Source organism: Ochlerotatus camptorhynchus, unplaced genomic scaffold, assembly GCF_037179485.1.
Source record: "Ochlerotatus camptorhynchus isolate MF236.1 unplaced genomic scaffold, CSIRO-AGI_Acam_v1.1 ptg000036l, whole genome shotgun sequence".
Taxonomy (NCBI): Eukaryota; Metazoa; Arthropoda; class Insecta; order Diptera; family Culicidae; genus Ochlerotatus; species Ochlerotatus camptorhynchus.
The window spans coordinates 2,271,893-2,297,165 of NW_027040527.1; the positions used below are offsets into that span (position 1 = coordinate 2,271,893).

At 37.8% G+C, this 25,273-nt stretch overlaps 1 protein-coding gene across 1 annotated transcript; it reads left to right on the plus strand.

Moving 5' to 3' along the window:
* The first annotated feature begins 4,157 nt into the window (after window positions 1-4,157).
* LOC135709844 (ribosome-binding protein 1-like) lies at window positions 4,158-25,273 on the plus strand. The gene is made up of 3 exons (XM_065232260.1): window positions 4,158-5,355; window positions 5,472-5,642; window positions 25,101-25,273. The coding sequence occupies exons 1-3, from the start codon at window positions 4,158-4,160 to the stop codon at window positions 25,271-25,273; spliced, it is 1,542 nt and encodes a 513-aa protein (XP_065088332.1).

The window sequence follows — 25,273 nt, forward strand, 5'->3', positions numbered from 1 at the left end:
TAATCTAAAGTTAGTGTGTGTGGGAGTCAAAACATGATCCGAGCAAAAAAGTAGTACTCGTAATAATGGTATATAATTCTGAATTTTATCGTGCTTTGTTTCGAAAATATCTTCCAAATAAACAAACATCATCCAGATCACCCGATTCGTCCACCGACTAAATCTATTGCCACTTAAAAATTAATTTAATGCATTTTGTACAAGGTTCATCCATGCTGACAAGGAATTTGCATGAAATTACATTGATATTAAACAATTTTGCAAACAATCAATGAAATTGTCAAGGGCTATCACAGACTTATCACCGTCGGTTAGTGCTTATTCCTGCCACCAGGCGCGCAGGAGTTTAAGTTGGATTTCTCAATTCAGAAATCCAACTTATACTCCTGCGCTCCAGGTGGCAGGAATAAACACTAACTGACGGTGATAAGTCTGTGACAGCCCTTGACAATTTATTTCGGTGATTGTTTGCTAAATTGATTAATTTCAATGCAATTTTATGCAAATTTCTTGATAGAATGGATGAATCTTGTACAAAATATATAAAACTGTTTTGTAGTGCATTTATCCTAAATAAAAAGCTACTTCAAGACCTTTAAATTACACAAAAACATGTAGAGGTTTGAAGTCATCTTCCGATTAAACAGCAGACAAAGTAGGCGAACAAAATCCATCGACGAAAAACTATTAAATAGGCCGATTGCTCGGTGTATCACCAGACGAAAACCGATTTAATCTGTTGATTTATACACCGACAGAAACTTAATAGTTGTTTGGTCACAATTTCAAAAATTTATTCTGTTTGACACATGATTTCGGACTCATCACCGCTGTGATTGCAGTGCCACGGTGGCCGATTCAAACTTGGATTTGTTAATTGTCCGTGATCGTGTTCAAGGAATATTGAACGGTACAAATGTTTATAATATTTCACGGACAAGGAAACCAACTCAAAAGTTAGATCCATTTACACACTTTTACAAAATGTGCAGATCACGGTAAGATCAAATCTCACAAATGTAAGTTTACCTTTACACCCAAAGTGGAGTAAATCGAAATAAACAAACTGATTTAACAAGCTATTTCAAAACTCCCCAAATTTGGGTAGAATCCACCCAGATCGGTCAAAACTGAACCTACCCAAAAATGGATAAACTATGTTGGTAGTGACAAGTTGACAAATAAACAAATTCATATCGATGTTGTCCAGTAGGTTCAGTTTTGACCAATCTGGGTGGATTCTACCCAAATTTGGGTAGTTTTGAAATAGTGTGAACCTAAAAGTGAGTACCGGTGTGTAGTGGCAAAAAGTGGATCTCCCATTTTTTAGTAAGAATTCCCCGGATTGTGCAGGAAGAACTTCTCGAGGCTGAGTTAAATAGTCCTCCCGCATATTCGATAACTTTTTCCAGGAAGAGCAGGATACATTCTTACTCAAATTTGCGAACTCATGAACTCATTTTTATGAGCAATAAACGAAGTAAACGATACTCACTTTTGAATTATTTTTTTGTCTCTGTGTAAATAGAGGGTAAATTAAAAAAAAAAATAAGGTACTCGCAAATTAGAGTGTACAGTCCAAAATCTTTCAAAACTTCGTATTGTTGGTCAGCGGTAAGAAGATAAAAATTTTGTCTCGCGGTGTGTTGATTTATAGTTTTAATTTGTGCTTATTTTTAATTTTTAGTGCGAAATTCAATTTGAGTGGGAAAGAAAACGAAACGCAGGTAAGTACATTTTTTCTGCATACTAAGTTTTCGTCTCTAGAGCTACCGCTACTCACATAGATCAGTGTGATTTGATTCACTTTCAAATGCGAATTTTTTTCACGATTTTATATTTATCTTATCAAGAGCAAATTTTCATTATGTCGTAAGTAACATTCGCACCGATCCGAAAAAAATAAAGTTTTGTTTTGATGACCGAAAAGTTATTCCTATTTCCAATTAAACACATATAATCTCATAGTGATAGCAATGTTTAACATATTTAGCCGGGTTTTAATCATACAAAGGCAAATCGCTAGCTTTCATGCTAAGAAATACTGGTTTTTGAGTCAAAAGTTATTATACGTCGTTTGGTGGCCCCTATTGTTACTTGTCAAAGTGTATTTACCAGGATATTCGGGAGAATTATCAATTACGTCTCCTTACGTGCAGCCCATTCATCATTTTAGGACCACCGAAATCATCTTAGCAACAAACAGTTCGATTTATTCACTTTAATACTGAGAAAGCGAAACGACGAAAGTACACTTTTCACGGGTTTCTCAGTGCTGTTACTTAAAGCAAACAGCATCTCCATAGACATCGGGTGACGTAAGTTACATCGAAAACTATTTTGATCGGAAGGTGATTACGTCAAAAATCAATTTGACTGATAAATAAATTTAAAAATGGGATGTGATCCTATATTCGGACAGTATATAGTGTAATAGCAGGAGCATCGATTGACACTGACACCTCGACTTTGTGTACCTTTGTTACATTCGACGTAATGAAAATTTGCTCTTGTTATGTCGTTTTCGTTTTTGCGGTGTAGCTACACCGGTGCTACACTGCCGTACACCGAAATAATTAAAGGTGTAGATATAGGATGCACCTTTGTTTACAAACAAATGATGTTGAGCTGTCAATAACTCACGCCTATTCCTGCTTACACTACACCGGTGCTACACCGCAAAAACGAAAACGACATTATTCTATTATAATGTACATATGCTAAGCGGCACCGGTGGTGTAGCGGTAAGCGTGATTACCTCTTACCCCAAAAGGCCTGGGTTCAATCCCAAACGGCGCCGCCGGGATGTTCTGAGGCATAACATCTCTGATCACGCCTTCTTAAAGGGGGAAGCAAAGCCGTTTGTCCCCGGTTCATGAGTTGATGGGTCGATAAGGAAGGGTCCAAGGGGGAACTGCTTGTTATGTTAGGAATGGGAAAACGATCACGACAAATTTAGGAATTAAAACGTGTTGTGCGAGAGAAACGACATAGAGCATGAGTGTACGAATACTAAATAACAGACTGTCACGTCAACCGTTTCAACCACAAACGAAGTGACAGACGACTAACTGGCGAAGAAATCAATTAAAATAATGTGGTTCGCTGTAATATAATTTTCTTAGAAGCTTGTGCCATCATCCACCAGATGGGATAGTATTTTTGTTTTGATTTTGCACAAAGTTGATTTTGTGTACAATGATTCTTTGACAGTGTGCAAAGAGTGCGTATCATTTTGTCATTTTTTTATGCATTCCAGTTTTAAATAGAGTGAAACAGATAGAACTAAAACATTCTAGTACTTTTGGTGAAAATGCTAGTGCAATCCAGTAGTAGTGTTGCCATGTGGTACAACCCAGTGGTAGTGGTGTTGCCATGTGGTACACTGAAAAATTGTTAGTCACCAAAGTTTTCGAGCCGCTCCGTCTGTCACTTCGTTTGTGGTTATACTATCCGTTTAATAATTAATAATAAATATAATAATTTATTTTTATTTCAAAAGCTAGAGAAATATGGGGTAATAAGACACAGGGGTAATAAGAAACAATTTCGGTAACTTTTTGCAATGGTAACAATTTAAATTAAATACACCTTTTTCGGTACGCTGAATTCTATTATGGTCAAAACATGGTAAGGTGATTGTTTTCAATAGCATTTAGTTATTGGAAAATAGTTTCTTCAGAAACTTTATAAACGCATGTGGGGTGTCGCACGAGAATGATTTTTAAATTTTTACCTACTGTTTTGTTTTTTTGATCCCTTCTACGAAAGTTTGTGTTTTGTTACAATGTAGTCCGATGTCATTGTTGTATTTGTGACATTAAAAATAAAATGTTTTTAATTGCCTCAACTTTTAATTGCTTTATTTCACAATGCATAGTGGCCAATGAGGCCAATTTAGGATGAAAGATACAGCTCCAGTTAATATGTGTCGCGTAGTGGGTTTGGTATGTTTTTGTATTTAGTGTGAAGGCTCATACTGACCGAAACTTGTTTCCACTTGTTCACTGATAATTTTCCAAATAGGTTGGTGTAAATTTAAAAGTGCGAACATCATTTAAATATATTTGCATTTGTTTTCTTAAAATTCTACATTTATTAAATAGCATTAATTTTTCATTTCTTTTGAAAAAAAAATGTTATATGACAATTGCAGAATGGTGAAACATCAGGTCAAGCCCCACGAGATCGCAAGCGTGCAGCTGTACTGCTCATCGAAGTACGGAAAAGACTGGATGCATAATCCGGATGTGCTTCTGGATGACGATGCGTACGACGCTGCCGGAATGTCGACCAGGGAAGATGTTCTTAGACGCAATAAGAAGCGTCTAAGCAGCCTGATGAGAACATTCGTCAGGAGAGCAGGGAATACCCTGAATGCCAAGAAGGGCCATCAGGGTGAAGAAGATCGAAAGGGCTGCGAGGAAGCCCAGCAAGGTGATGCGAAGGACCAACAGGACGAGGATGCCGAAGAGGCCCAGCAGGCCATGAAAGGTGACGAGGCCCAAAAGGGCGATAACGAGGCCAGGAAGGGCCAAGCGGAGGCCAGGAAGGGCCAAGCGGAGGCCAGGAAGGGCCAAGCGGAGGCCAGGAAGGGCCAAGCGGAGGCTAGGAAGGGCCAAGCGGAGGCCATGAAGGGTGACGAGGCCCAAAAGGGCGATAACGAGGCCAGGAAGGGCCAAACGGAGGCCAGGAAGGGCCAAGCGGAGGCCAGGAAGGGCCAAGCGGAGGCTAGGAAGGGCCAAGCGGAGGCCAGGAAGGGCCAAGCGGAGGCCAGGAATGGTGACGAGGCCCAAAAGGGCGATAAGGAGGCCATGAAGGGCCAAGCGGAGGCCATGAAGGGCCGTGCGGGGGACCCGGACAGGGAGAAGGGTAACGACGAGACCCAGCAGGATGTCGGAGAGGCCCAGCAGGCCAGAAAGAGCCACGCGGAGGTCATGAAGGGCCTTGTGGAAGGCAGGAAGTGCCGTGCGGAGGCTAGGAAGGGCCGCACGGTAGCTAGGAAGGGAAATGACGTGGAGCAACAGAGTGGCGAGGGGGGCCACCAGGACAGAGAGGCCCAAAAGGCTGAGGAAGAGGAGCAGCAGAGTGGCGAGGGGGCCCACCACGTCGAGGATACCCACCAGGTCAACGTGGAGACAATGAAGCGCCACACGGAGGCCTGTAAGGGCAACGGCGAGGTGCAACAGAGTGGTGAGACCCAGCAGGGTGTCGAAGAGGCTCAGCAGACCATGAATGAGGGCGGCGAGGATGAGGTGCTGCAGAGTGGCGAGGGGCTTCACCAGGGCAGGGAGACCGAAAAGGTGAAGAAGGGCAACGATGAGACCCAGCAAGGTGCCGAAGAGGTCCAGCAGGGTGCGAGGAAGAGGTGCTGCAGAGCGGTGAGGAGGCCCACCAGACAGAGGAGACCCACCAGGCCGGGGAGAAAAGAGTCGTTGTCATTGACTATGACATTTCTCTTGCGAGTCAAGAGAAGGAAGAGGTTGGCTGTGACAAAATGAAAGTGGCGTCACAGTCGTTTGATGCTGCGGTAAATCCGCCACCGGAGGTGGAGGAAATTGAGAAGATGTCCTTGGACTGCGAAACTGGTTCCTTGGAGACATCAGATGCCATGCTGAACATGGCATGGGATCAGGAGGAGGGTAATTTACAAGTAACAGGAAAAAAACCTGTTTCACTTAAGTCCACTAATTTGGACATGTATCGGAACCTTGACGATAATGAGTTCTTCAAAATTCGGTGCAATGATAAAGAGCTTGAAATCTGCGGTCTCGATTTCAAATCTCTTTATGATCGTGAGTTGCTATATGCGAGTGCTGTTGAAATTGGCCTCAAAATCGTTTTGTCAGAGTTTTCTGATATCAATTACGTAGCACTCACCGTATTTGAAACGAAAACGCTGTTTAGAAAAATGTGTGGTGAAGATGCCAAAAACATTGTTTCTAGCATCTTAGTGTATGATGTAATTTTTTGCCCCATCCATACACCGAACCATTATTCTCTGGTTATAATTGATGTAAACCGAGCCGTTTTTCATTATTTGGATTCCAAAAATTTGAGTGGAAACCAGTTAAAGAATCTGAAAGCGAACTACTTGAGTAGTTTACAAAAATCACTGAAACATTTTGGTAGCATGGGAGTTGATATAGCTGAAGAACTCAGTGCAAAACCATGGACCATTGGTAATCTCAATAGCGAGAAGCAAATCGATGGATACAATTGTGGTGTTTTTGTTGCTTTCAACGCTCAGCGGTTCATGAAACTGCTAAAGAGTGAGGGAGATCAAGGCATAATAAGCGCAGATTCCTGGAGACGCTCAATTCACGAAAGAATTGTTGAACACATGATTTTTGAAAATCGTGTTAACAGAATTTGTTCGTTTTGTAACAAAACAGTGCAAGTTTTGGACAATGGCCAAATCGATCTGGCAGAGTTCATGTGCGATGACTGTTTGAAAGCCTGCGAACCCAACATTCAAAATGCGGACATAAAGTACCAAGAATTTGAAAACGAGCTCCCTACCGATATGATAAAGAGGAAGTATCCAAAGTCATATCTGGCTGGAGTTTGTTGGGATTCGGTTTCCAATAACTGGAGACACCTCACTACAATACATTTTAGTGAAGAAGATATTAAAATGTGCTATATTGATCAACATGCGCACAGCATCAAAAAGAATAAGCCTCAAAGAGGTGGTCTTTTTGATAAACTAATATACCCAGTTTTGTTGAGAGACAAAATGAACGAATTTGAGAGGAACTGCATTTACTGTGTGGCAAATCAATCCCACAGTAAAGGGTCGATCACAATTTATGGCTACTGCAAGCATCATACGCCAGTAAAGCCATGCAGACTTTTTAAGTATGTTGCCACTCTTCCACAAGCAAATGGCCTTACTTTTGATGTACTGGTTAATCAGAACCAAATTAATCATGAGAAGAAAATGTCTCAACCTTGCAAAGGATTGGCCATGGAGCGTTTGAAAAAACAAACACTCCTAGAGCTTCCGAAACAAATTCGTCAACAACAGGTAGTTAAAGTTGATGATTCAATTGAAGATACGAAAAATTGCACCGAAGCCCAATCTTCCAACATGATTCGATATGCCAGACATAAGGCATTAGCTGAAAATGATGGCCCTGAAGACCTCATCAAAGCCCTTGAAATTAAATACGACGAATCCAATCCAAGATTCGTACAAGGTGGAGAGTTTCGTCCCTTTGGAGTCAGAATGTATTCCGATGCAGGACATGACGTGCATGCTATTACATTACAAGCTGGGCTAGGGTATTATTTGGCTTCATACATGAAGCGCCATAAGCACGATGGACTACCGTTTAGTGGAATTGTTACCGACAACTCAAGAGCAAATCAAGAGCAAATTTTCATTACGTCGAATGTAACATAAGTAAACAAAGTCGAGCTATCAGTGTCAATCGATTCTCCTGCTATTACACTATATACTGTCCGAATATAGGATCAAATCCCATTTTTAAATTTATTTACCAGTCAAATTGCTTTTTGACGTAATCACCTTCCGATCAAAATAGTTTTCGATGTTACTTAAGTCACCCAATTTCTATGGAGATGCCGTTTGACTTAAGTAACAGCGCTGAGAAACCCGTGAAAAGTGTACGTTCGTCGTTTCGCTTTTTCATTATTAAAGTGAATAAATCGAACTGTTTGTTGCTAAGATGATTTCGGTGGTCCTAAAATGATGAATGGGCTGCACGTAAAGAGACGTAATTGATAATTCTCCCGAATATCCTGGCAAATACACTTTGACTTAAGTAACTATAGGGGCCACCAAACGACGTATAATAACTTTTGACTCAAAAACCAGTATTTTTTAGCATGAAAGCTAGCGATTTGCATTTGTATGATTAAAACCCTGCTAAATATGTTAAACATTGCTATCACTATGAGATTATATGAGTTTACTTGGAAATAGGAATAACTTTTCGGTCATCAAAACAAAACTTTATTTTTCTCGGATTTGTGCGAATGTTACTTACGACATAATGAAAATTTGCTCTTGAAATATTCATGCTCTGTGTATGACGTTCAATAAAACGAACTTGTCCGAATACATTAAAAAATGTTATGAATGGTTATCTTTCACCCTAGAGGAACAACGCAATACTTTAAAAGACGTCTGCGTAATTTATCTTTGCGATGCTCATCTAACCAAAAAACAATATCAATTGGTAGATGAATCATTTGTGGGTGTAGAATGTAAGTTGAGGACAACGGTCAAAATTATTGTGGCAAGAATGTTTCATATTGAAAGCTATGAATCATTGAAAAAATATTGGTTCAACGTGTGCTTATTTCTTTTGAGTTCTGAAGAAGATGCAATTTACAAAGATGCTTATGCATTCTTAAAATCAAGTTCAATCAATGAAAATGATTTTGATTTACTGAACATTGAACCTGAAAAAAATGTTGACAATATTGACAAGCACAATGACAGTCAATACAAACAAAGCCCTTTCTTCCAGGATGCTTTGACAATATTGCATAAAGTTATTAATGAAATTCAAACAAAATGTCAAAACTTCTCTGAGCGCATGAAATTTTTAGAAACTTTCATGAAAAGATACTTGTATCTACTTCCACTTTGGATACCCATTTTCAGCGAAGCTGTTGGTATTGATCCTGAACTAGATAAAACAATCAGGAAAAGCAATGCCGCCATTGAAGGTAAATTTTCGGAGATTAAGCAATATCTTGAAACGATGAGCTTGAAACTAGGCCACGGTAGAAAAAAGATCATCAGAGTTATTAATCATTTTGAAAAAGACCATTTCCTAAGTGCAGAAGTGCATGCAAAACAAGTGCCTACAACTGCACTGCAAAGCAGGCGCGTTTCTCCTGAAACTAGTCCTGCTAGTAAGAAAGCATCTACACCCATTAAGAGAGTGGCTATTAAACGAAAGCCTAATCTTTCAACAGTTGAGGAGTGTAATGAAGAAGAATTTGATAAGATTCATGACTTCTTATACACGCCTAATACATTTAAACGCAGACGTCAAAATGCGGTTTCCTTCATGGAAGATAAAAAACTAGGGTCGTCACACACTCTCTTTGACGTTAAGCTACCAGATAGTGCACCAAAGTTGTACTTGAATAATAATATTTCAACAGATACTATCCGCTCAACGTCATTGTCTCTAATGAATAAATCTTCTTTACCATAAGAGGATGGATCTTCGGTTAGAGATATTTCTTTGGATGGCGTTACATTGAAACGAGAAACCCTATTTTTTGAGAATATGGCAATAAAATATCCTAGTTACTACATGTGCTTCAACGACACTGTCAATCTAAGTGTTATGATTGAAAACGAGAAAAGCAAACAATGTTATCCGTTGTCCGTACAAAGTTTGAAAACACTCAAAGACAACAAATGGCTGTCTGACGATGTTTTAGAAATAGGGCTTAAATTGTTGTTGAAATCGCTTCCAAGAAAAGATTTCATTTGTTTGTCGATCGATGAATCCAGAAATAAGCTTTTCATGGAAAGCTTCCCTCTGAAGAATTTAGGAAGACTATATGCAAGAGTTGAGCAGATTTTGAGCTATAATGTAATTATTGCTCCTGTTCACAAACCAGGTCATTTTTACTTAGTAATAATAGACGTTACCAAAAACTCGTTCTATTGCTATGATTCGCTTGCTTATGATCATAAATTAAATACAAGATCATTGCTCAACAGCTTCAAGAAAGCATTGGATTACTATGCAAAATGCGGCATTTCTATTGCCCATAGATTACAATCTGTAGATTGGATAATAAGTGAAGCATGTGGTCAGCAACAGAGTGATGGTCACAACTGTGGTATTATCGTAATGCATAATGCGGAATGCTACTTAAAAAATGAATTCATTCCTGTAAATCCATCCGAAAAAAGGAATGCTATTCAGATGCTAATTATAGAAAATTTAATTATTGATCACAACAAATGCCCTATTTGTAACGAAACATATGACAACGGAATAGCTATGCACTACTGCGAATTGTGTAAAAGATGGCTTCATTACACTTGTGACTATCGCGAAGAAATAACGGAAGATTTACCCAATAACATGGACTACATTTGCAAGACCTGCAAAACATGTTTTGAGGGTCTGGCATTTGGAAAAAATATAAACAATATCGAAAAGCTTGTACAAGTTTAACTTCCAAACTTCCAATAAACTCCCGGAAAATTATGCACACGTCAATTGAACTGTATGTTTTGGCCTCTGTAGTATACCACTAAAAAATATTGCTTATTAATCATAAAATTAAATCAACATCAGAAACCTCCCATCAGCGTTTATAGGTATCATAATTCATAGTAGTATCAAGAACACTTGTAAGAGATTCTGGAGTAATTAGCAGATAGTTTCAGCAATTGCCATCAATTGTGTGGCCTTTTAATTATTTCGATGTTGATTTGTTGGCCAACTTACTAAGTCATTGCGAGGACTGCTATTACAAAAAATAGTTCTATTTAAATCTCCGATCAGTGTTAATTCAAGAATACATGCCAAAGGGTGTATGGATGTTCTATGCAGAACGCTGACTATTAACTTGGTAGAGGTTTTACAATAATAAGCAGTAATTCGAAGCCAATTTAGTAACAGAAGGCCACTTCATATATCTTGTTCGTGTGTATATATTTCTCGAGTAGTCACAATCAATTCTAACGCATCAAACATAATGTAAAATTTTCCAATGTCAACATTGTTTGCTTATTCATTATATGCCATACCATTTCTCATTATACATATGCCATACAAATTATCATAATAGATAACCATTTAAAACGCGATACACTAATTTTTGGAGGTTCAAAGCAATGTACAGCTAAACACAAATGTAATAAATTATAAATGTGCAACATAAGTACAGTTTCTTCCACCAGAATGTATAATTTTTTACATAACTGAATTAAATCATCGATTGATATCTGCAATACGAAATGTGTACATATCACTATACAGTTTCTTCGAATGCTTTGTAGTATATGAACAACTATTAACCAATACTTTTATTAAGGCTATCAATAGTTTACCGCTGTGATTAAAATTCCGGACAGCTTCAAATTCTCCCACTTAAATTTTTTTCAGATGAACATTTGAATCAACTGTGACTAAAAGTCCAGTTCATTGAAGTAAAGGCAATTTAATGCTTTGTAGTATATGAACAACTATTAACCAATACTTTTATTAAGGCTATCAATAGTTTACCGCTGTGATTAAAATTCCGGACAGCTTCAAATTCTCCCACTTAAATTTTTTTCAGATGAACATTTGAATCAACTGTGACTAAAAGTCCAGTTCATTGAAGTAAAAGCAATTTAATGCTTTGTAGTATATGAACAACTATTAACCAATACTTTTATTAAGGCTATCAATAGTTTACCGCTGTGATTAAAATTCCGGACAGCTTCAAATTCTCCCACTTAAATTTTTTTCAGATGAACATTTGAATCAACTGTGACTAAAAGTCCAGTTCATTGAAGTAAAGGCAATTTAATGCTTTGTAGTATATGAACAACTATTAACCAATACTTTTATTAAGGCTATCAATAGTTTACCGCTGTGATTAAAATTCCGGACAGCTTCAAATTCTCCCACTTAAATTTTTTTCAGATGAACATTTGAATCAACTGTGACTAAAAGTCCAGTTCATTGAAGTAAAAGCAATTTAATGCTTTGTAGTATATGAACAACTATTAACCAATACTTTTATTAAGGCTATCAATAGTTTACCGCTGTGATTAAAATTCCGGACAGCTTCAAATTCTCCCACTTAAATTTTTTTCAGATGAACATTTGAATCAACTGTGACTAAAAGTCCAGTTCATTGAAGTAAAAGCAATTTTATATAGTGGGAATTCCGCCGTTAACTGTTATGCAACATGTGTCCGTTAAAAATTGTATAATTCTCACATAACATGATCGCAAAAAAAAAAAATGCGCTTTATTTCGCTTTTCTTTGTTAAAGAAAATTAGTAGAACAATTTACTACTAAGGAGAAAAATTTAACGGTCATATTTGTTACAAATGTTACGCCGGTCACAAGCCCGGATAAAGGAAGAGTGACACTATATTTAACAAGGGGTAGGTCACTCCGCACACCAATATTGCGTCAAATTTTTTCTCAGTGTGCCAATTGGTCATAGGAAGGAAGCTGTGATTTTTTGAAAAATACGAATGTTATGGTATAACTCGGTATTTCTGACAGTTTTGGTTTGCAATCATAAGGATAATATCGGTCTGGCGACAATCAAGGAAGAATGCTGGCGATATGAATCGTGAGCGGTATTAGCCATCCAACAGGCCACAACAAAGACAAAAAGAAGGAGTACAATGTCGAAAAAATAAAATAACATCGAAAAATACTAGGCGGGAGCAACCGCCATCGGACGTATGAGAAGAAAAATGCGCTCATAAATGTGTTTAGTTGCTAGTTCTACTTCTATTTGATCGGTTGTAGACAGGGTTGTTAATCGTTAACGTAAGCATTTTCGCCATCAATGGGAATTTGCGTTGAAGACAAGAAATCGATGAAACGCTCAAAAAGCAGGAAGTGAGCGAAATGCGGATGAGACCATCAGTCAAGTGGAGAACGTTTGGATCGAGACACCCAGCTGGAAGGAGCGAGAGATTCGTCGGGAGACAAAGAAAACTTCACCACTTCCCATCGTAGGACCGTTGTTTCCGGTTAAGGTGAGTTCCCTCCAGTCGATTATAAAATAACCGATGATTACCTCCACAAAGGTGGCCAAAACCTCGGCCAAAACCCTCATTTCTCAAAGGCATGTGGAGGTGATCACGATAATTGATCCTTTTGTAAGTATACATTCTTTGGCAAAGTTGTAGCTCACCTAATTTCAAGCAACTTTGTAGAAAAGAAGATTTCAATTTATTTCAAATTTCTGAGCATAGGTAGCTTCAAATATTTGTTTTAAAGATGCAAATGTTGGCCCCACAGAGTTTGTCGTTATCTTTCGCCGATGATTTTGTTATAAAAATACGCTCTTTTCAAACAAACAAAAACATTTTTATGCCCCCATTAAAAAAAAGGATGATATATTGTACGCCTACCCCCCCCCCTCTTATCTAAGGGGCTACCTCCTATGACCTCCAGATGCCTAATTTGGTTCCACACAGCAAAAAAATAATTTTGATATCACGTCAAAGTGGATGCACTACAATCATGTCGAAAATATGGTGTAATATTACTTGCTAAAAAGGACACAATTATCATTAATACAATGCATGAACTGACATTACGCTGCTTTTACTGCATTTGTTTATTTAAGTGGTCATAAAAATTACATGAAATTTTCGGCATGATTGTAGTGCATCCACTTTGATGTGATATCAAAATTATTTTTTTGCTGTGCACCCACTCGCAGGCCAGGCGAAATGGTGACGTCATTTGACTTTTAGCGCATGCAAATTGATAATTTTTTTTTGTTTTTTTTTTGCCGTGACTACGTGGTCAGCCATAGTTTTATCACAGACAAACATACGTAACTCTTAATTCTGTATCTCCGTTCACGCTTTTAACGGTTAATTTGAATATTATCAGTTTCGCGAACTACTCGCCGCAGCACTGGCATCGGATCACTTTGACGTTTATATACATTATATCGAACTTGTATGCAACATTGTTTTCAACTTAGCGAGCAAGTTTGTTTTCCGCGAGAGGCCCGAGAGATGTCGTATCGATCCGGCCTGAGATGCTAATGATGTTCCGTAAGTATTTGCACTATTTAGATAGCATACATTGTTTTAACATTATTCTCTTCTCTTAACCTCAAAGCTCTTCCAATAACGTAGGAAACAGGAAGAGGAAGACGATTGCAATAGAGCGGCTTAAGCATACATCATCGGATTCGGAGCGACTTTCGTCACATTTAAGAACCACGCACAATTGATCCGGCTGCGATCCGATATGGCAAATGTTTCAGTTATCCTATGGGAATTTGTCAAATTTGCTGGAACAAAACACAACTAGACCCATTATGAGCAGGTAATAGGAATTAATTAGCCGGAGGTGGTAGACACATGTTACAAGAAGTAGAGTAAGTCCACTGCCAGATAGTATCCTGTAAATGGATGGAGAAACAAGACGTGAAGGATTCCGGACGTTGACACGTGTAGCTTCTTCCTAAGCGAAAAATAAACACGGTAATGAATATCAAATTATATCAGGTATGTATCATATTCGGCTTGACACTCGGTGGCACCCTAACATAAAGAATATTCAATATGAGCAGAAATCTAGTTGGTTCAAAATACCTTAAAATGGTAGGATTTTCGCAGAAAGATGCGCTGGTACACATGCGCTGGACCTAAATCAGTCCGATATTGTTTATACAATTTTAATTCCTTACAGCGATTTCGTTTATTATCGGGGGTGAAACCAATTTTTTTGTCAGAGCGAACCTCAACCTGAGGTAGGTTTTATAAACAAACGATCAAACTTACGTTTGTTAAAAAAAACTACAAACCCAATCTTGATACCCGATCCAGGTTGGAACCGAATAATAAACGAATTCGCTATTGGTCTAATAGGTTATCCAATTTTGGGTATGTTAAGTTTTAATTGAGCTGGTATATATTTATTTTCTGTAGTTTTTCATTCGGATATCGGATATCCACGCATCTCTTTCGGTAAACAACAACATCAGAAAAACATCCTGACACAAATCCCAACCACTGGGCGAGATGGATCACACCCCGAGCAAAGCGGAAGATCAAATTGAAATCAAAATTTGCTGTTATGATGTAACTTATTTTGAATACTCCAGTTGATCTCATTTTGGTTGACTTAACGGTTAACACAGCAAAAATGAGAGCAAAATTTTACACTGTTGAAGCAAACGGAAAACTAATCCTGCTTTCAATTAAATCAATTTGATTACTGATTTTGCATTCATAATGTTTAACTGAATACGGGCCTGGAGTAAATGGTTACCATTCATGTTTCTCAAGCTGAAAGACTTGGGCTCCAATCTCACCCCGGGAAAGTCACGAATGACCTAAAATGTGTCAAACAAATCAAATAAACAATAATCATTAGTTCAACGACAGATGAATTTCAATTAAATTTTAAACAAGACGTAAACAGCAGTTTAGTTAAGCAAGTTAAATTGCTTTCATTTAAAAAGTCTTGACTGCATAAAGAAAGCACAATATGATATCAGACTTATGTCGTAACATTTGAAATCAAAATGAGTTTTCATTATGATAGGAACTGCACACTTTAATATCGATTTGCTTTCATTTTGTTAACCGACTTTGCTCGGGACTGGCACTGGACCCAGTCGTTAGTCTGACAACAAAAAAACCCTACACTGTACACAAACATCATCCTCTGATCAAATGTAACCTCAGACCATTCAAAACAAAGACCGAAATCGCTTTTTCGAATGATAGCTGCAACCGGATGACGGTTGTTTTGAAATCAGATGATTTTCCTCTCGAATACTGGATGAAACTTGTTATGAGAAGGGTTGAAATGCGTAATGCTCTCTGCAGAATGACTGTCATACTAAATGGAAATGCATATGGTATTGAGAAATCCAACTTAAACTCCTGCGCGCCTGGTGGCAGGAATAAGCACTTGCCTGTATCACTGATACCTTAGCTTGGAGGAGGTTGCCGGAAGATTGCAGATGGTCTGTAATTTTTTCAGGTATGTATATTTAGGCTGTGAGTGTTGCAGACAATACAAATACAACCTCCGGATAGCTACTAAAAGTAATGATTTCTTCTCTACAGGCCAACGAAGTTCAATTTGACGGAGGCGTGTGAAACCTTGGAGGGTAACAGGTGCAACAGAAGGTACATTGCCACAGGGAGTGGATAACCGTGGCTGCATGGTAGCGTTGACGCCACCAGTCACCACGATGTACTTATGTGGCAATGCAAGCGTTTTATGTTGACGAATGGATTGAAATCGGCGGTGGCGTGGCAATAGGGTCAATAGTGGACTGTGAATATACCACTATGGCCTATTTTACACTGTTCAAACTGTCGGACTGGAATCTTATGGATTGCCGGAAGCAGGGTTCAGGATTGAACTGCCGCGAATTGGGGGAGCGATTGGAGATCACCATACCCACAAACTAGCCAGTTCCGAGATGAAGCCTAAAATCAGTGTAAGTTGTTGTTGTTGATTGATGAATAATGGGGTGTTAATAATGATCATGGTTTATCAGTTTCACACAACCTTGTCCGATGCACTGAAGCGCGATTCACATGGAGAACCTGTCCCACATCGTCACGTTGCTGTCTGCGAAAACCCTTAAGCTGTACAAAATGTCGGCATTGGATTAACAGATTTGTGAGTAGGTCCAACTGTACGATTGTACGTCCTTTTTTTTTATCAACATTTATTTAATAGGCATGTCATACTTCCACACACATGAATTCAGCTCGGAACCGGACGTAGCATAAGGAAATGCAATGAGAATTGTCTTTGGGCTGTAATTTAAAGGTATGTAATTTATCGACTTGTTAATTATTAATCATTCGACATTTGCTTGTTTAAAGAACAATGCCAGAATAATGTACATACGTCAAAACATTCCGTTAAAAACCTTGTTGCGTGTGCACATCACAAACATGTTCAAGAACGATACAGTGTATATCTCACCGAACCGGGGTTCGTTTTCACTTAATAAAAACTGTGATATAAGTGCACGTTTTTATCTAGTCGTCTTGACGTCGTTTGTGCACTTAATCCTCATGAAACAAGCAATAAAAGCAATGAAAATACCAAACAGATTTAACGTGCACTTTTTTAATTTAATGGTTGTTCAGTAATAGTGCGCATTTCACACCAAACTGGAAATTTTTATCACACTTTTTAATAAGCGCGTATTAAAAAGTGTGATAAAAGTGCGAGTTTACGTCTAATAGCCTTGATGTCTTCGGTGCATTTATTCCGTGCACGGAAACGTGCACTTTTGTCACACTTTTTGTATTTTTGGGGCAGTCCAATTTCAGATGCAATCAGTAATATTTTGATGCAGCATTTGAACGTGCATAATGGATTCGGGTGTGATCCGTTCTTGTAAATTTGCCAGGTAACCAATAAGCCTACTGTTAAACAAATCAGTACACGTTCCCTAGTCTCACTTTTTGCTCCCTATCATTTTGCGCGTAACATTGGAAAACAAGACAAAAGCTTATGTAAACAAAAGTTGTAAGGCCCTTTACACGCGAACCGAAGAACGCCCACGCAAACCAACCACATCATCGAGTAGGAGAAATTCTTCCCTTTGTTTTTTTGTAGGGTTGTTGTTCCGTTTTTAAATGTTACGCCTGGTTTTGCCTCTGAGTAACAGAGATTGCAACGAATGGGAGCCAAAACTAACGAGTGAGAGAAGAGTGCGGCAAATCTTCGTGGACTGATGTCTCAAGAAATTCTGGAGAGGATAGAAATTAGGGGCTACGTAGACAGTTTAGGGGGTGTTGGCAATTGTCCACGGTCCATACAAATTTTAAAAATTTTGTTTGGGCATTTGTCTACGCAGGGGGAGGGGGCTGAAGAATGGTCTTCGTAGTTAATGAACAGCCCCTTAGGAGAGTTTCAATAATTTTCAGGATTCTTACGATTCTAAGCATAGTTCAAAATAAATTCCTAAGGAATTCTAAGTAGAGTTTCAAGGGAATTCCGAAAAGAGTTCCAAGAGAACTTGAAAGAATATTCAAAAAAATCCTGAGGAGAATTTCATGAAGTTTATGTCATATTCGAAGATAATGATGGGCAAAACTTCTAGGCGAATTTCAGGAGATTTCCAAGATAATTCTTAGTAAGATTTCAGGACCATTCTGTTAAGTCTAAAGGACTTTGCACTTCCCAAAGGGACAACATTATGGAGAGAAAACTAACCGACTTCTATTTTAAATTGTTGAAAATTAAGCTTCTTAATTCTCATATTATAGAGAAATTGAAGAGAATTGTAGGATCATTACGAAAAATTGAATGATAATTCTTAGAGTCCAAACATTTTCTCACTTCTGTGTATAAAGCCCTTGCAAATACATCGCTAGCGTCTTCTGCATAGTTGTTTCTGATATTGTTTCTGTAATATTTTCTACAACTTTGCTTAATATAACATCTCTTCAAATCATTTTTGGCAAGGTGTAGAATGATTAAGCGCTGAAAAGTTCTGATAATATAAAAATAAAAAATATAAAAAATCCAGACCTACATTTTACAAAACTTTAACTTAACTTCAACACATCTTTAACTTAAATTTAATTAATTATCTTAAATTTGTGCTGAGAACCAATACTACCGACATTACTACCGACTACATTACGCCAGAGAGTGGTTTTCTCATCTAATGGCACAAATCTGGATGTTTGCCTGTTGGAAAAATGATATAAAATTTCTCCCATATAAATGTAAGCCAGCCTAATATACAATTTCGTGAGCTGTTTCAGCAAAACAATTTGAAACTTCGGAAGATTTTCAAGTTGTTTTCTTGCTCACTTGAAAAATAATATCGGCTGAGTTCGCAGTACTCAGGTGAATACCCATATTCAAGATTATGTTTATTATTATTATTATTATTATTATTATTATTATTATTATTATTATTATTATGCGTGTTTGCCACACTGAAACATCTTTATTTAATTTTGTGGATCTAACGTGGACGGGCATATGTGTGAAAATAGTAAGTTTTTTAGTAAGGTGAATATAAAGTTGAAAACATTGAGAAATGTATCGCTTCAGTTTAGGAATTAGGATTTCACTTCACAACAGTTGGGCGTTGTTGAACTTGTGACTATGTGCAATTTTATGTGAGTACCCAAGTAACCATATAATCGCCAAATTACTTTAAATGTTGGTTCAGAGTGAGACAATGTCACTGAGTCACGATGTGGTTAGTTGGGTATTCAGATGAAACAATTACATTAAAAAACTAATCCTGGTTGTATCTCTTTTTCGTTTGCATGTAACACTATTTGATATTACTAACCATATCAAATCTACGATGTAATGCGCCGGGTGATGAGCGAGCCTGAAGAAGAAGAAGTACCATCTTTATCAAAATGTAAGTATTTTTGACAATAATCATAACTAGATGATAAGCAAATTTTGAAGATAGGTAACTGGATCAACCATATTTAAACATGCGCATTCAATCTCGACGATTTCAAATACTGCATTTCAACACCTTTGACTCTCCTTTCTCTTATCCTTCACCTAGGCATCTACGCTTCTATGTTAGGAATCAACTTAACTTCAATCGACTCGCAAGTCATTATCTACGAGCCATCTTATCTATATTTCGTTAATATCTCAGCTACAACAATATTGTTTTACTTTTTGGGCGCTAGATAATAACCTTCTTTATCGAAGTATGTGGCGAAAATAGCCGGGGTTATCAAATGAGAAAATCGATGAATATAATCGATCAAAGCAGATAGGCCCTATTTACAATAGCTATGTTACAAAAGCTTTTCAAGAAATTGGTTTCACTGCAAAAAATGTCATAATAGAGTACATCTTAAATAATATTAACATCTCTATTAAACAAAATTACAGTTCACTCAAGTTCAGATTACCTAAAAATAAATTTTGATGTTGCCTTCAAATAATCGGTAATGTTTTACCGATAAAAACGTTACTTTTTACTTACGATAGGCACTGTTCTACTAATAATATTGTAATTTTTTGCTAAATGTTAGGTAATCGATGATTACCCATAATTTAGGTATGTGCACTTTTTAAAATTATCGATAATCCCCCATACATTGACGAACGACTAAAAGTAGAATTATCCACTATTGAGTTTAAAGCTTTATCATTTTTATACGGTTTCACTTAGTTTTGACTGATTTGTCACTTAAACTTCGTAATGAGTTAAACCACTTTTTTCAAAAATCATTAAGTTTTATTAATTTTTGGATAGTTTTCAACGTCGTGTACGCCCTGTCATGCTTCTGTAATCTACTTTGCAGACATTGAGGGGTAACATGTCAGAAATTTATAAATAGGTAGCATTTAATATACCTTTGTAAAGTTCCATACCTTTTCATAACTGTTGCACGGTCGATGAGAGTAAGTCAAAATTGATAACAACTGAAGCACATCAAAACTAAGTTGAACTTGATTCGAATGAAATGAAATTGCTCACATAGTCATAAATAATGTATATTAACTAATTTTTTAGAACATTTAAAATGCAAATTTAAAAAAACTTAACTGAACACTCAACACCGACTATGCACACGGCCAATGAGATCATCTGAAATTTGAGTTTAGTGTACTCAAAATCGCGAAAAGCACATCAAAACTAAGTTGAACTTGATTCGAATGAAATCAAATTGCTCACATAGTCATAAATAATGTCTATTAACTTATGTTTTGGAACATTTAAAATGTAAATTTAAAAAACTTAACTGAACACTCAACACCGACTATGCACACGGTCAATGAGATCAACCCAAATTTGAGTTTAGTGTACTCAAAATCGCGAAAAGTGCAGGAATTCAGCGATGAGTAAATTTGCCTCATGTTTTCCTGTGGAAAACCTCAAAAATCTGCTGGAAAATACTACAAATACTACCAAATAGACTGAGAGAATCCAATCTTTACTTTATCATATTCGGGAATTTTTTCTTGAAAAAACCTGGAAAAACATGAGGCAAATTAACTACCTTTTTGCGATTGATGAGTGAACTAAACTCAAATTTGGGTTGTTCTCATTCGCCGTGCAGGTATTCCATTCTATACTACCCAAATTTGAGTAGGATCTACTCAATAATCAAAAGTTCATTTTTTATAAAACGTTCAAAAAATTAAACGCAAATTTGAGTTCAGTTTACTCACAAACGGCAAAAAGTGGATTTACTCAAACATGAGTAAACTTTTGCCAGAAAATTTGAGTAAATGACACTCATTCATTCAAAATTATAGGTAAAAGTTAACTCATTTTGGAGGAAATCCACTTTCTGCAGTTTTGAGTAAATTTAACGCAAATTTGAGTGCTTGCGCGAGCAAACTTGCGTACAAGATTATATTATGTTGTATTTGCTCGCGCACTTGCGTGCAAGTTGCCCCCATTCTGGTGCTAATGGAAAATTTGATTGCTCGCGCGGATCGACTGCTCGCGCATTTAACAGCAGTTGATTATATCTCACCCCAGCAGGCCTGGGTTCAATCCCAGTCGGCGCCGCCGACTGAGGCATAACATCTCTGATCACGCCTTCCTTCAGAAGAGAAGTAAAGCCGTTGGTCGCCGGTTCATGAGTTGATGGGCCATAGGTAGGATCCAGGTATGGGAGCTGCCTCCCTGGCGTTGGTAGCATTGGTGTTCAGCACGAAAAACAAGATCGACGGAAAACAAATCAATAAAAAAATCTTTTGGTAAAGTGAAGCGAAAATATTCGATGTTTCTACATTCTACGAATCTACATCTTTCAATATATTAATGTTCTCAAAAAAAAAAAAAAAAAAAAAAATGCCGTGGAATCAAAATACAACTGATGTAGCCGAAAGCTTTATATTTATTTTTGAAAGGAGTTTATTGAGTAAATTTATTTTCCTTAATTAATAACACTAAACAACATGACTTTCTAGGACAGGATTTTGAGAACTCATGCGTCGCATGGTGAGTTTTCCACTTATCGGGTCGCTTCTATAGCCTCAAGACCCGTACTAATCTGAACATTTTCCGGTCATATCTTCGTATTCCAAAAATATTCAATAGCGTTCAATGTGACCATGGTATCTTTCATTTGACGCTTGTTGTGTATAATTTGATGCAGCAGTGAAACATGTGTTACTTTATTTCGTTTGATAAACTGAGTAGATTAGGCTTCCGGGATTAGGCTTGTATTTCAGATGGGTATAAATTCTAGTACCCAGACGGTAAGTTAATAAAAAAGCGAATTTAGACGACTAAAGATAAAAAAAAATCATCACTCGGTTTGAATGATTTTCAAGCCCTTATACCTTCCAGGAATTGTTATTAACCCACCTTGGACCATGAACTACCGACTCTAAAGCATTAATTAAGTTATCAGGCTCCAGTTACCTCATTTTTAAAATAAACGCTGTTAATGCCCTCAAGTACCACCTCTTGCAAAATGATCACTAATTTGCCAATTCGATTCGAATCGAAACGGTAGCAGCATTTTAAATTAAATGATGACAAGGTTCGAAACGCAAAATGTCTTACTCGAAGTGGGGGCAGTGCAAGGCGCGATCCTCTCCGTCACGATTTCCAAATTAAATTCAAAAGCTTCATCTCAAACCCGTCAATTTTGGGCCGAATGGCATTATACAAACCATTGCGTTGCTTCGGGGGGCCACCGGAGATTCCCTCCTGCTGGAATGACACTCACTGACCAAGCGACGTAGCACGGAATAATTAAACCTCCCGTCCTTACCCAATTCGGTCTTAACGGTTATCTCTTTATTTAATGAAATATTTACGAGCGTTCTCATTTTTCGCTTACCGGTCCTGTTGTTGTCGTAGTCGCGACTCGAAATCAATTGAAAAGTTTCAATTTCAGCACATCCTTGGACTCCTTTGCCGGACAGGATCTCACTGTAGCTTCATACCACTGCATTATGCTTTACGATACTGAATTTAATTACATGACGTTCGCTCTCGAATCTCTCGAAATAGTGGCCGGGCACCCAGCAGTCAGTAGTGGAATGCCAGAAAACCGTGTCAAAACCCAATATTTAGGGGCTGTAAATTTTTATTGCAAATCACCACCATTTGGTGGTATGGTCGGTCGCGTTCCCGCATCCTGATGGGCTGCGTGTTGATCGAATTCCGAGTATACCTACAAAGTCGTCGTGCAATTGGATCGAATTCATTCGGCATGGCTACCATTTCAGGGTGTGTCCATCCGCTTGAGACTACTCCAACGGGGCAAACTGCACGAACAACCCCATCCTCATCGGAGAAGATTCACCGATGAAGATTCCCTATATCCAATTCCTCGTGGGAGCCTCTCTGTAAACAGTCATTTGGCTGATTATAGTGCCGGGGTGTCATTTTGGTCAACTCCCTTCGTGCATGCAACAAGTCACTCCGGCAAAGGGGCAAGACTGATTATACGGTTGATAATGTGCAGCTAGGCCACTATGAGAGTATAGTCTTACTCGCTCAGGAGAAAAGGGTTAAATTGGCAACCATGGCGAGATTTCGTTTTGCGGTTAATTGTAAATTAATTGGCGGAAATTTATGAAATGATACGCTTCGATTGTGAACTAATGAAAACGTTTGCTAATTTATTGGCTCGTTTATGAAAAGTGCAGTAACCGTAGCAGCGGTGGTGGGTGATGACTTATAATCTAGATTGGTAGAAAATCATATATGCAGACGGATGGTGACAAACTGGTACAGAATTTCAAGGCAACCTTGTACACGATTCTTGCATTATGATTTCAGGAAGTCATTAATCTTACATAACAAGTTTCTGCGATTGTTGCCAAAAAGTGCCCAATATCAAGCGCAATTTCCGTGATTTCCGGATTTCGTGCGACAAATTCGAGGTTAGTTTTTTTTTCTGTCCCTCTCGAATCGGCTCCAATCCTTTGAATAGGTAGAGTTTGAATGCAGATGCTTGTTGACGAATCACATTCAAATTTGTCACAGTCGTGCGCACTTTGACGCGTGATCCTCGGACGGCGACACACAAACGAAAAACTACATTTAGCAGCTTGTTTAATACATTAGCAACGGATTAGCGGATTGGTGCTAAAACTACCGGATTGTATTATTACAGCACATCAATACGGCTTCACTCAACTTAGTTTTTGGACACAGATGTTAATTGTGTGCCTGTATACATTATCCTCGATAGATTCGCGTATTTCGTCTACAATGTGCAGACTTCTTCAGTGTCTTGTACTAATACTCGACTGAAAATCAATTATTTAATTCATGTGTTTCACTTATAAATTGTATGTTTGTGTATTTATAAATCTCATTTGACACATGGTCTGCATCAACTTTTTTGCAAGGCGTCTGCTTATTAGTCGACTTATACATTTATTAAATCATCAGCAATAGAAATTTGCCAAACGATTGGGTACGGCTGGCATTCAACGGTGAAATCGCTAGTGAAAAATTATCAAAAAATGGTCTCTATTGAATTTGTTTCTAAATGAATTGAATTAGTTGCTACTAGTGAATGTGGTATCTTAATTTAGTCACACATAAAGTGAGAAGCATAATTTTAATCTAGAATTGGAAAAACCTAACTAAGATAATTTGTTACAGTGTCTAAGAGTAGCGAAAACCTAGACCTTTCGTGGACATTCTTTTTTGCTTGCAAACACCGAAAGTGTGAGTTAGAATTTGTATACCTAACTTAAACCTAAACCAAATTTAATCCACTTGCAGTTTAAAGCCATTTCTAGATATTTTTGGAACGATGACGACATGTAGATGCCAAAAATTGTAGTCCAATTCCATTTTAGAATCCAAGATGCTGGCACTCGGGATCAGATTTTTTTCAAATTACCATCAATATGGATATTTACGGCACGGGAACGACGCGTAGATGCCGAAAATCGATATCCGACTCCATTTTGTAATCCAAAATGGCAGCTGTTGGGCTCGGAAATGTTTCAAATATCCTCCAATATGGGTATTATTAGAACGGAGATGACGGGATGCTAAAAATCGATGTCATTTTAGAAGCAATAGAACATGGCGGCCATCGGGTTCATAAAATATTTCAAATACCCTATAATATGGAAATTTTTTGAACGAGGATGACGCGTATGGAAGCGTAGTGTATTTTACACCTTTTTTTTTAAACAGGTGGCCACTATCTTGGATTCCAAAATGGAGTTGGACATTAATTTTCGACCTTCACGAGTCGTCCGCGTTCCGAAAATGCACATATTGTAATGTATTTCAAAGGTTTTTGTAAACTAATGGCCGCCATCTTGTATTCCAATAAAGCAACGTACATCGATTTTAAGCCTCTACAAAACCTTCCCTATTCAAAAATACCTATATTTTAGTGTATTTGACACTTGTTTGATACCAATGGCTGCCATCTTGGATTCCCAAAAATCACATGGGATGTTTTGACTAGTCAAGTTGTACATCAGACATGAAACTTCGGCGAAGGACGTTTCGCCGAAGATTGTTTCGTCCAAGGACGTTTCGCCGAAGAACATTTCGCCGAAGAACATTTCGCTGAAGGACATTTCGCCGAATGGGTCATACCGCAAAATTTTACAACTCGAAAGAACTGCTCATGTTTAA

Excerpts from the sequence above, each read along its gene's own strand:
- LOC135709844 (XM_065232260.1), top strand. The coding sequence starts at position 4,158 with ATGGTGAAACATCAGGTCAAGCCCCACGAGATCGCAAGCGTGCAGCTG. Across the intron at positions 5,356-5,471 it reads TGCCGAAGAGGTCCAGCAGG|AGAAGGAAGAGGTTGGCTGT; the intron begins GTGCGAGGAAGA and ends TTGCGAGTCAAG. Across the intron at positions 5,643-25,100 it reads GGCATGGGATCAGGAGGAGG|TCAAGTTGTACATCAGACAT; the intron begins GTAATTTACAAG and ends TGTTTTGACTAG.